This window comes from Balearica regulorum, chromosome 2, assembly GCF_011004875.1.
Source record: "Balearica regulorum gibbericeps isolate bBalReg1 chromosome 2, bBalReg1.pri, whole genome shotgun sequence".
Classification (NCBI taxonomy): domain Eukaryota; kingdom Metazoa; phylum Chordata; class Aves; order Gruiformes; family Gruidae; genus Balearica; species Balearica regulorum.
The window spans coordinates 114,792,472-114,806,016 of record NC_046185.1 but is presented as its reverse complement, the minus strand read 5'-3'; the positions used below and the strand labels follow the sequence as shown (position 1 = coordinate 114,806,016).

At 37.7% G+C, this 13,545-nt stretch overlaps 1 protein-coding gene across 4 annotated transcripts in view; it reads right to left on the bottom strand.

The window, feature by feature from the left end:
• The window catches only part of BBS9 (Bardet-Biedl syndrome 9), a 309,029-nt gene that overhangs the window by 78,733 nt on the left and 216,751 nt on the right, over positions 1-13,545 (bottom strand). The window contains exon 23 of one of the 4 annotated variants that reach the window (XM_075745399.1): positions 3,629-3,662. The exons of the other annotated variants lie outside the window; for them this stretch is intronic. Coding sequence (XP_075601514.1) covers positions 3,658-3,662 — 5 coding nt within the window. The 3' untranslated portion in view covers positions 3,629-3,657. The remainder of the gene's footprint in view (positions 1-3,628; positions 3,663-13,545) is intronic. 4 annotated transcript variants of the gene reach the window in all.

The window sequence follows — 13,545 nt, the reverse complement described above, 5'->3', positions numbered from 1 at the left end:
CGTAACTACCATGGAGGAGATGCACTGGTACGCATGTTCAGCCTCAGCCACAACTTTTCAAAAATAAAGTGCATACATGTGCCTCAGCATGTTGTAGGGCTCCAATACCCCTGCTGGGTTTACTAATCTATGTATCACAATAGTGCAGGAGTTTCCAAACTTCACATAGATTACTTGATTGTTCTATCAACCATATATTTATTAAAATTTTGTTTAAAGCAATAGCAACTTAACTCTAAAATAATTCTTTTCAGATTTAGTCTCTGCTAATTTGAAATCAGTTTCAGATATGTACATAAACAGAGATTTTGTTGGAGTTATCTGTAATATACAGATTCATAAAATCCCTCACATAAATCTGAGGGATAAGCCAGGTTGCTGGTAATAACCTGGATTTACAGAACAGAATTTGATCTGCTTATTGTGAAAGGTTATCTTTTATGTTGCAGTTACACTGACTGCCTTTTTTTGAGATAACCCATTGTAAAACTAACAACCCAATGCTCACCTTTACACAAAATGGCAATTCAATGAGGTAATCTTAGGGATGAATTACAAAGCATTAAATACAAATTTATAATTCTACAAATTATTAGCAAGAATGAATGTCATGATTTATTTCAATTTCAGGTATTTGAATATCATCTCAGTGCACTGAATTCTACTGACAGATGCCATGATATTATTCAGGAAAATTTGGTAGGACAAATTTACAAGATGACACTGCAAGTTTTGTCAGTCAGGGCCCAAGTATTACATATATAAAACATTCATTCTAATTACTAAAAAGAGAGTACGATACATAAATCAAGCCTTATAGTGAGAACAAGTAATCTTGTGGTTTTGACACTTGGCTGGCACTCAGGAGATGTGGACCCAGTTTAACTAAAATTACACTATGCTTTTTTGTATATATTTTTAAACATATTTAAGATGTCCCTCTGAAAAATGGGAATAGCAATATTTTTTTTATTCAGGATGAGATTGCCTCTTCTAGTACGATTTCATTTCAGTAGCACAATAATAAAATAATCTCAATAAAAACCTATTCTAAGACTTCACACCACAATTTGCACTGACTTGAATTACCCTCAGCAAGTTTGCCAATGACACCAAGCTGTGTGGTGTAGTTGACACACTGGAGGGAAGGGATGCCATCCAGAGGGGCCTTGACAGGCTGGAGAGGTGGGCCTGTGCGAACCTCATGAAGTTTAACAAGGCCAAGTGCAAGGTCCTGCACGTGGGTTGGCGCAATCCCAAGCACAACTATAGGCTGGGCGAGGAACGGATTGAAAGCAGCCCCCAGGAGAAGGACTTGGGGGTATTGATTGATGAGAAGCTCAACATGAGCCAGCAGTGTGCGCTTGCAGCCCAGAAAGCCAACCGTGTCCTGGGCTGCATCAAAAGAGGCGTGACCAGCAGGTCGAGGGAGGTGATCCTGCCCCTCTACTCCGCTCTTGTGAGACCCCACCTGGAGTACTGCATCCAGCTCTGGGGGCCTCAGTACAGGAGAGACATGGAGCTGTTGGAGAGAGTCCAGAGGAGGGCCATGAAGCTGATCAGAGGGCTGGAGCACCTCTCCTGTGAGGACAGGCTGAGAGAGGTGGGATTGTTCAGCCTGGAGAAAAGAAGGCTCCGGGGAGACATAATTGTGGCTTACCAGTACCTGAAGGGGGCCTACAGGAAAGCTGGTGAGGGACTGTTTATCAGGGAGTGTAGTGACAGGACAAGGGGTAATGGGTTTAAGCTGAAGGAGGGTCTATTTAGATTAGATATTAGGAAGAAATTCTTTACTGTGAGAGTGGTGAGGCACTGGAACAGGTTGCCCAGAGAGGTTCTGGCTACCTCCATCCCTGGAAGTGTTTAAGGCCAGGTTGGATGAGGCTTTGGGCAACATGGGCTAGTGGAGCGTGTCCCTGCCCATGGCAGGGGGGGTTGGAACTAGATGATCTTTGAGGTCCCTTCCACCCAAACCATTCTATGATTCTATGAATTCAGGAAGAAAAGGGGCACATACGGACATCGGTGACTCTGAAGTAAATATGACAATACAAAGAGTGCACTAAGTGTCTGCAAAGTGAAACCTAGGCTTAACATGAATATGTAAGAAGAAAGTATTTCCAGCTATTTTTTTACTCCCTAAATTATGTTACAATCATTTAATGTCTTTTACACTTCTTCTATTCAGTGGCATATGAATTGTACTTCAGTGACATACCCAGTCAATGCTAAGACAGTATGAGGCTTTGTATCCCCTAGATTCATACAGTAACTCTGGATACAACAGTCTTAATCAAATCTCCTGCTCAAAGCAGGGTCAACACTGAATTCAGACCAGGTTGCTCAGGTTTTTATCCAACCTATCTAGTCCTGAAACCTCCAAGGAAGGAGATGTCACAGCCTCACTTGGAAGCCTATACCAAAGTTTTACTGTCCTTATCATGAAAAGTTTAGGGGTTTTTTCCACCTTTATGTCAATTTGGAACCTCTCGTTTCAATTTACAACCATTGTCTCCTCTCCTCCTGCCTTGCAGCTCTGTGAAGAACCAGGCTCTTTCTTCTCAAAACCTCCTCTTTAATGCTGGCAAGCTGCTCTTAGGTCCACTCTGAGCATCCCCTTCTCCAGGCTAAACAAGTCCCATTCCCGCGGCTTCTTTTCATAGGAGAATTTTGTAGTCCTCTGCTGAACTTGTGCAATTTTATCAACATCCTTCTTGTACTGGAGGGGGACCAAAACTGGACACAATATTGCCAATGTGCACATTTCCAGGGGTTTTTTGTTTTGTTTTGTCTGGTCGTATTTTTTTAATGTAACAATATTTTTGCTCAATTACTTGAGCTAATCTAAATATAGCCATTAACTAAAAATATTACAATAATGGACTACTAGGAAGGATAAAAGACCTCATGGCCTGCATCTTGATACTGTTGTGAACTCCTAAGATAAAGAATATTCTTTTTTGAGCATATAGTTTATTTATGCTTTTTTATTTACATCAGGATTTGTCACTATTTACTCTTTTAGGAGTGTCTATTTTAACTAATTATTTCAATACCACTTTTTTTCAGAGATGGGTATATTTTCGAAATACTAGATATCCTGCATATGCAGAACAAGAATGTTTTCTTAGTACTTTTGCTACTCAAGAAAAAAATTGTCAGATATAGGTATTAAAATCCACATCAACTTTTCATATTCAATTAATTATCACCTCCTCTAATTTAGAATATTTGTGGACTAAGCCCTGCATCAGCTATAGTTATTCTGTTAAAGTACTAAACCCACTCTAATAAGTCCCCACTAGGGTTCCTTCTCCCTTTGGACCACATGCAATTTTTCCATCTACCAAGCTCATGCTATACTCAGTCTCCTATATTCACAGTATAGAAAACTCTCTTCCTGCACTAACGCTATGAAATTCAATCCTTCTCCATTGCTGTCTTTTAGAAAGCAAGAACCAACATCCTTGTCTTCATACATCTCAGTCACTGTTTTCTCATGTCACATTTTTCATTGGAAGTCTTATGAATATAAAACCTTTTTCAGACTAAACCACCAAAAACCCACAAAACCCTACCAGCCCTGCAGTAACAAAGCTTGCCTTATTTGGTGTCATCTTGATCTTACCTGTTTATCAGTACCTTCAATCTTCTCCCTCAACCTGCATAAGACATTTGAACAAAAAAATTGCCTTAAATATTTTTGTAGGCAAAAATAATTATTGCAATGCATGACTCCTGTTATGTACAAAAAGCCACACAACAATTACTTCATTTGTTAGGAAGAGGTTAACATCACTCTGTGGGCTCCTTGTAGAGCTCCAGCAGTTACAAAATGTCTTTGTGTAACGTATCAGCATTCCTGAATTTCTGTGGAATGGAGCGGGGGGGATGGGGGGGAGGAATCAATATTAAAAATCAAGGAGCTAGAGCCTTTACATGAAATACAGTTTTGTTCTTACCACAAAGCTAAGTGTTTTTGATATTTCTGAACTTCTCAATCATCTGTGACCAAAGAATACTTCGCAATGAATTATGTTTGCCTTCTATGTTAATGAAAAGCTAACATGCATAATTTATAGAAGCTAGGAACCAAACATTAAAAAAAACAAGGTCATAAAAAAAGCCATAGGAGTCTTTAATGGGAGACTCCTCACCATCTACTGGAACTGTTATACAATATTTTTGTCAGATTTATTAGGTTTTATTTGAATATGTTCAGCTTCGCAATGATGTTTGTTCAAAAATTCCATGGAGTGAAAACATTAAAAACCAATAAAAATCAAACAAATGAATGGTCATAAGAAAAACAAGGAGTCTGTAGAAGACTCCATTTTCTTTTAAAGCCAGTATTAGGCTTAAATCTCAAACATAAATATCTTAAACACAATGTCCCTCTTTCACAAAGATGGATCCTGATACATAGCTTTCTTTTTAGCTTTTATGCTGCTACCCCTCAGTACAATGACTTCCTGTAAGGAGTGGTGTTCCACCAAAACAACTGTCATCCTCTTTCTATACTGACAGAGAAAGGCTTCTTCCAGAGGCAGGAATTGAAGCAGCAGTGGAAAATAGCATAAGGTCTGAATCCTGAGCCACAAACATCAACAAGGAGCACTGCCATGAGCTTGCACAACTTCAAAGTATATGTAGCTAAATATGTTTTGCAGTGTCATGTCCCTGACTCCAGATAAATGAGATTGCATAGAAAATATTCTATTGAAAAACAAAACTACTGATAGAAAATATTTTTCTTCACCCTGTTCCTTCTTTTGGGACATATTATTTGCTTGTTACACAGAACAATTAGGTTTTCATGTAATGAGTAAAAATCATCTCAAAAATCATTATACTTCATTTGAGTTTGTCTACAAAAGGTAAGACTTTTCACCTACACCATCTTGCAAACCTTGAACTGCCTTATATAGATAGTTGCTAGACTATCACTCTAAGTGCTAAGCTGTCACTGTAGGTACCATGCCATCTATGGGCTCATCTTCTCTGCAGAATTAATTAAGCAATTAATCTGAAGTTGCTCCTACCCTGAGTCATGTCTACACATATGATATTTCATATGACAATGCAACTTGCTTGAGATATATTAACAGATTTCCAGATAAAAACCACAACTTTGTACATTTGAAGAATTTTCCAAAGAACCCTAACTAAAAGTCAATGCAGCCACAAAAGAGTCGAGCAAATGGTGCATACCATATTCACATTTACCTCACTAGACCCCTGAAAATACCTAACTTGCATCCAAATGACTTTTAATATGAAAAAAAGTATATTGACAGAATATAAATCTTAGATCTTAGCCAAAATGTTCGATTGATAGTAAGTTTGAAGGTATGTATCAGGAAAACATTAACAAAGCATCAGTGACACAATATTATTCTGTGCTGATGCAAATTACTCACAAGAATTATGAGTGAGGTTAAATAAGATTAGACTGCTTACATGCTACTTGTGTAAGCAGAGGAATGAAATAGTTTCTACTTTGAAAACAATTCAAGAGGAAAACAATTCCCAAGGAAAGCCTGATGAGGCCAAAGTGTTTGACAAGTGAGAAGGTTAGACAGCACAAAACATCATTTACCTACAAAATACTGACTCGCCAGTGCAGTTGAGAAAGAGCACCTTCAAACAATCCAATCTGCTGCTTCTTAAAATCAGTAATTTAGAAATTCATCCTATCGATTTATTCTTTATGAATCATGAAAGAAAGTAGTGATTTGGAGAGGAGCTGTTATGACATTCATTGCTATGTTTAATAAGGTAATTCACTGGATCCTACGTTGCTTGTAGCAATAACTATGGATTACAAATCCAGAAACAACCTTCTGTTCACCTTTTCTTCTAGCTAAACTACTACCTTTTGGCATTTCCTGTTCGCCTGTGGTACGTCTGTCCAGAGGTTACAAAGAAAACAAGCTAGGAGAAGAAATGCGTACTCCTCACTCTGATAGCAGTCTTTTTTTCCGGAGCATAGTTCCTATGGTAAGCCATTCTTCTTCTTTATAAACATTTTAACAAAAAAACCCTACCTCTCAAGGTCAATCATCATAAAGTCATCATCTTAGTTCCAAGAAGGCATAGATGCAAAGACCTGTTCCACAGGTTGTCAAAAATAATTGACTAATTTTCTTCAACAATTGAATGAAAGGAAGCACTGAAAAGATGTGACAAGACAAAAATTATAAAATAGTTGGGGTTTGGGTTTTTTTTTGCTTTTCCACATATAAGTTCTACAGGGAAAATTATTTCAATTAAAAAAAAAAAATCATTAAAGAATTATTGTCAGGCATTTGCTTCCTGTGCAGCATCTAAGAGTTAGAACGATTAACTGCTTCAAAGTGTTAGTTTGGCTGTCATTATTACAGAAATTAATAATTTAATTAATAACTTCACAAGTCTTCAGACGTCTGAAAGCCTCACTAGCTTCATACAAAAAGTATAAGCAACTCCACATATCTTCCTACACTTCATGATGACATTAACTCCATGATGATTAAACAGATCAGGAATGGGAGAATAATTATAATAATTCAAAATTTTCATTTCATATGTGATCATATTCAGTACTGCTCGTATAAGGATCCTGGTGACTTTAACCAATGTACCAGTGGACAAGAAATAAACACCATCAAAAATCTGTGCAGAATTTGACAGGCTTTTTTGACATTTCTATCATATTTAATTATATTCATCTCAGATTCCTACAGGAAGATTCAAATTCGACCCTGACTTCTATTAATGTCTTCAGATACATTTACAACACACAGAGGTATTAGATCTCTTTGGAAATTTTAGGTCTTAACTACTATTAAATTTTACTGAACTTTACATTAGGAGCCTGGACACTAGTAAGCATGTTGATAACCTCAGAGGCCAAAAATCAAAATATCTTTACATGCTTTTAGTTTCTCAAATACATGACAGACATACCATGGTAATATGGCGTGAAGGAATCTGTACCACTGTTGTGTCCGATTTTCCTTTTCTTTAGAATACAGTTAAACATGCAATGAGGTAATAACATGGGTTCTGTAGCAACTACTCTAGCAACCTACTGAATTGTCAGAAAATAAGATCTTACTATTTTGAATCAATTTATAAAACCCTATAGCAAATAAGGGATTTTTCTCTACCCTATACCAAAGTCTTCCATAGGACAGTTCATGAACATTATGCAAATGTAATCTTCAAGTTAAGCACAGACCCAACTCATCAATCATGGTTTATCACTATAAGGAAAAAAATCCACTGCATGTAAGATCACATACTATTCATTGTAACTTCTCAGAAAATTCCATAACTACATTACTTATTATTTAATAGACTGCCTACCCGAACTTGCGGAAAGCATTTGACACTGTCCCACACAACATCCTTATCTCGAAATTGGAAAGACAGTGATTAGATGGATGGAATACTCAATGGATAAGGAATTGGCTGGATGGTCACACTCAAAGAGTTGTGGTCAACAGCTCAATGTCCAAGTGGAGATCAGTGATGAGGGGTGTTTCTCAAGGGTCGGTATTAGAACTGGCAATATTTAACATCTTTGACAGCAACACGGACAATGGGATTTAGTGCACCCTCAGCAAATTTGCCAACAACACCAAGCGGTGTGGTGCGGTTTACATGCTGGAGGGAAGGGATGTCATCCAGAGGGACCTTGACAGGCTGGAGAGGTTGGACTGTGTGAACTGCATGAAGTTCAACGAGGCCAAGTACAAGGTCCTGAATGTGGGTCGGGGCAATTCCAAGCAAAAATACAGACTGGGCAGAGAATGGATTGAGAACAGCTCTGAGGAGAAGGACTCTGGGGGGCTGGTGGATGAGAAGCTCAACATGACCTGTCAATGTGCACGTGTATCCTGGGCTGCATCACAAAAGGTATGACCAGCAGTTCAAGGGAGGTGATTCTGCCCATCTACTTCACTCTCACGAGACACCACCTGCAGTACTGCATCCAGCTCTAGGGACCCCAACATAAGACAGACATGGACCTCTTGGAGCCAGTCCAGAGGAGGGCCATGAAGATGGTCAGAGGGCTGGAGCGCCTCTCCTCTGAGGACAGGCTGAGAGAGTTGGGGTTGTTCAGCCTGGAGACAAGGCGGCTCTGAGGAGACCTTATAGAAGCCTTACAGTACCTAAAGGGGGCCTACAGGAAAGATGGAGAGGGACTGTTTACAAAAGGGACACAATGATCTGACAAGGGGTAATGGCCTTAAGCTGAAGGAGGGTAGATTTAGATTAGATATTAGGAAGAAATTCTTCTCTGTGAGGGTGGTGAGGCACTGGAACAGGTTGCCCAGAGAGGTTGTGGAGGCCCCATCCCTGGAAGTGTTCAAGGCCAGGTTGGATGGGCCTTTGGGCAACGTGGTCTAGTGGAGGGTGTCCCTGCCCATGGCAGGGGGGTTGGAACTAGATGATCTTTGAGGTCCCTTCCAGCCCAAACCATTCTATGATTCTATGATATTGAGTAACTGATTTATTTATTGATGGTAAACAAGGTGAATTAATAGTAAATACAATACTTAAAGCTGTAGATTTTGCTGTATTTGCTGCAGTTAAAGCTGAATTACTACAACGACCTGCCCCCAAGAAGCCATTCAACTGAATTCCAATCAGGATTCTACTGTGCTATGCAAACTCAAAACTTCATGATTATAAAGTTAAAGTTGTTTCTCAGTGTGCCAAAATATATTTTTTTAATGTGAAAAGGTAATAGTATACTGTAATAACCTAGAAAATTCTTATTCTTAGAAGCTCTTTACCAATACACTCATAGTAACAGAACCAGCAAAATTCCCCTCCTCTGTCTTAATCATCTCAAAGTAAAATGAGTATCAACATCAAATAGGGTCATTTAAATATCACTGACACTTTGTTTCAGCCATATTTTTATATAGAGACCAAAGGAAATTAATGCAATCTCATACTTAACAAGAAAGCAGATCTCTATGGTTAACATATCCAAGGAACATAAATCATTCCTAATCTGGTCAAACTGTCAGTCCGGGCCCATTCTCATAATCAGGACAATGAAACTACTGCTCCATTATTTTATGCAAACACTTTAGATTGCCAAGCATGACTTTTACAGTTGATATCTTTCTCATTAAAATGCATGATTTGATCACGCACCTTTGATGCTTTGATAGACTAAAAAAGATTCGGTGATTGAAATCATCAATGCTAATATTGGAATTGGAAGACACATGCATGTGATGCACTCCTTTAATCCATTTTTATAATCTTTTTTGATATTAAACTCTGAGTTAACAATCATAAAATTTATTTTCGCTAAGGCAGAATTATATGCACAAACATGATACACATGCAGCTCAAATTATTCTTTCCTACATAGCTGGAACAAAGTAAAGCAGTAAATGAAGCATGATCAACAAGACGACACAAAGACAAACTTGAAAATCTCATTTCTGATGGCCGCAGTTACCTTATGTCCATCTGCAAATGCAGATAAACAACTTGCTGGGTAGAATTTTCAAAAGCAATCAATGTTATTCATGGTCATATTTCAATAAAATAAAATTTCATCTTATGTGTTTCTTTGGTCTGAAGATGATAAACAACCACTTACTAAAGTATAAGACAGCTGGCAGGTTTTCACAGCTCAGGAAGTGACTGTATTTTACTCGCTCATTTTCATTATTCAGTCAAACTTAGGTAAAACATTGAATGACTTAGAGCTCCCCTAGTAGTAAGGCCGAGTATTCACACTCTTTACCTGTTTATTAGTGCTTTTTAACACAGCTATCAAATATTATGCAACTATACATTAGTTCCTATTGATCAGCCTGCAAACAAAACCCTTCTAAAAAAAGAGGGGGGGGGAAGTAAACATGGAAAAATGCTTTATATTAACTTCCTTCACATTCTGCAATCTTAATTGTGCAGTAAAGCAACATTTCAGTGAAAAAAAAACGACAAACAAGTAACCTTAGCAAGCCTGTTTCTAGATAACTACTTTCCTCATTTTGACTTTTTAACAGCAAGAAGAGAAACACAACCATACAAAGAATACAAATCTTCCTACAAAAGCTCCTTCCCAGGTTGACTGTTAGTGCACATGAGAATTTAGTACATTTTCTGCAAAACGTCCAGTTAACACAACGATGACTCAATATATTACATCTCTGTTAAATTGACATTCTATTTATTGAGAAAGTCTACAGTGGAGACTGATTTTGGATGAAATATTTAAGACTGAGTGTAGACATGGCACAAAGATAAACATTTTTTACTTTATTATCAAAAAAGTCTTGCCTTCTTCATCCCCCATTTCATCCAAATACACAGATGATCTTAAATATAATTAAGCTGTCACTGTACACACACTGTGTCTATCATAGGCCTCGGTAGCAGAAAATTGCTAAGGGCTAAACTATTTACAACCACCCTCTTTTTTTTTTCCTGAAAGAAAACACCGCAGCATTACATAATTGTTTTACAATGCCTATTGTTGAAGATTTCACAAGGAACATAAAAGTTTCTTTGGGAGCTGTTATCTGTAAAGAGAGTAAGGTTACATATCAACAAGCAAATTTTACAAGGATTTTCACTGTCACCAAGGGTCAGTTTGGTTAATCCTTTATCAGTAAAGCTTTGCCTCAGGAATACAGCAGTTTTCCACTTTCAGAGAATTTTTCCCTTGCCTGTCCCAACAGCTTCACTCCTCCTCAGAAATCTGGCCAGTGCCCCTGACTTTAACAAGTAAATTAGCAGAGATCTAAAATTAAAAATCCTACTTCTGTCTTAATTCTGTGCATTTTGAAACACTGCCCATTCTGTAGCACTTACTTAGAGAAATGCATGTGAAAAAGAAAAAGTAAATATTTACTGCTTTCATGCACAGAACAGGACCAGAAATTTAATACTGTGTCAGCAGACTCTTTCAGAACTACATCCACAGAGTCTCCAGTGATATGTAAACTTGCTGCCTCACCCTTACGCATTTTCTTCTTCAAAGCAGATACCAAAGAAATAAGTTTGTCCCCAGTTTTTTAACATCAAGAACAGTAGGCCAAATTAATCCCTAGTGTAACTCAATGAGATTTGTCCTTCGTCTTATTCCTCGAGGAAAGCACTATTCCAAAACATAGATTTAATTAATATCCTCTCTCGTCTATAGATTCCTACAGGGCTTTTAAACTTTTCCTTGTGGCATACTCTTTGCAACTAACGTAAGTTGATACAAAGACCCCATCAATGCTGGTGCTTTATTAGTGTTAGGAAATAATTTTAACTTGTATGTTTAAAGATGTTTCCACAAGCACATGCATAATGTGGAGTGATCACTCAACAGTGGAATTACGCGACTAACCTAAAGCAAAACCAAGGAAGTAGCTTTATCGTCTGTGACAGCCTATGGAAAAGTGGTGGAAAAGAAGGAGAAGCAATGCCTCAAGATACATAAAACTGGGTACGGAAAAAAAAAAAATTGACCATTGATCCTATCTCATCTACATTAATAATAAAAGGCAAAGCTCCCGTTAGCTAAAATTACATAGGATCAAGCTTTTATGAAGAGGGATAAAGTTGTCTCAGGGCTCTCAATTAGAGATTATTATTAAATTCTCTTAAGTATATACTTAAGAATCTTCCTGGAAAAAAAACTCCTTGTGTGTACACATAAACAAAGGAAAGATAACTCAGTTTTTCCTGAATCAGACCTCACATGGGGAAAATACCAGCCAGGAAGGGAAAAGTGAATGGAAGTGTAATGGACAGGAGTAATATTATCTCCTAACTGCATTTAGCTTCTTGAAATTAGAATTAGGCAAACCAGATAAATACAGACTCGGGCAAAGTATCTGTCAGATGAGGCTAATACCAAGCTTAGAAAAACTGCCGAAACTTTTAGTTCTTGGACTTTATCCTCTGCCTTATACTTGCTCTGGAAATAGCAGCTGAACAGAATCATCAGCCATTGTCATGAAAATGTCTTTGATTACAAAGCATCCATGAGGTCAGAAAAACCTCAAATATCCAGAATTTATCTTCTGGAAGCATATTAAATGACATCTCATTTTCCACAGCTGATAAGAACATGACTTAATAGAATATGTGCTTTGTGGTGTGATGTGATCTTCTAGTAAGAAGGTCATGCCAAACATTCCATACTTCATTATTTTCTCATGTGTGCAGGCTTTTTACATTAGAAAAATTCAACTTTTATTGTACTACATCCTCAGCCGCTAAGATTCCTAAAGTACAATGTGATTTTTGAGAAAGAAATTAAAGGTAATAAGAGCTTGAAAACAAAATGAAGCTGGTGCCTTTAAAATCTCTTCCCAAAATTTAAGTGATCTTGCAACACACATCCAATTCTTAGCACAATCCAGTTTAAAAGAATGGATCATTTGCAAAGTATTCTAAGATATAGTACTTACATGCTTTTGCAATATAAATGGGGGTAAATTTATTGTACACACTGTTAATTTATATTTTCTTTTCCAAAAATTTATAACTGAGAAAAAAAGCCCATCAGAACAGCACTCCAAATCACCATTCACCTGAATGCATTCTGCAGAGGAGGCTTCCTCAGTACCATGGAAAACAACTAAACATCAAGGTTATTTTCAAGAGATAAGCTTTCTAATTTTATCTTCAGCTTTTGTTCAATTAAAAACTCAGCAGCAGCAGCTTCCAAAGATCACAGAGCAGATAGATTATCCTAACCATACTCACATTTGGGTGAGATCCTAGACATATACCAGTCAAAGAGAAAGTACTCCAAACTACTTCAGGGGAGGAAGCTTTCAGCCCTGGTATGAAGTATTACTCCGCAAGCAGTTCCACTGGTCAGCAATTATGCAACAGCAGCAAGACATGGTAGAATAACTAGTCATGAAGCTCTCTTCAATTCTCCAGGAAAAGCTATGATTGTTTTGCTTGAAGTATGACTTTTAAGAAAATATTTTGGACTCCAAAATTTAATTCTGATCCTCGTTTTTTGCATGACCTTGGGTGAATCTCAAACTCAATATACCTCAGCTCCTCCTATACTAAAATGAATGCAGCATAACTTACCCACCCCTATAAATCTTTATCCTGCTTAGATGAAAGGTGTTTTGCAACGTAAGTGCAAAATCTTGTTATTTATTAAAGGAGGCTTATACCACAGCCCCTCACTTAATGTTGTTAGGGCCACCCTTTACATTTAAATCTAGCAAGACAATTATTGATTAATGACCACATCACCTCTGTCAGAAATATGAAAGCATTATAAACATGCCTGTGCCTGACAAATCAGTCGTCTTAAGCAATGTCTTGTGTAATTTTATCTATTTATCCTAATGCACCCCCACTTTAGTAGTTTCTAGCTGTCTTAAGTGGATACACTTACACTAGCCAATCCTAATTCCTGTGGGTGGTATACTGGCGCTGCTGCTGAGGTGCTCTCAGCTTTAGTTTATGAGCTACTCAGAGGTTAATGCACAGATCACTTCTCTCTTCCTCACATGTAGGTTTTTCAACTCATTGCAAACACAGGTTCGAATTTCCAACCCA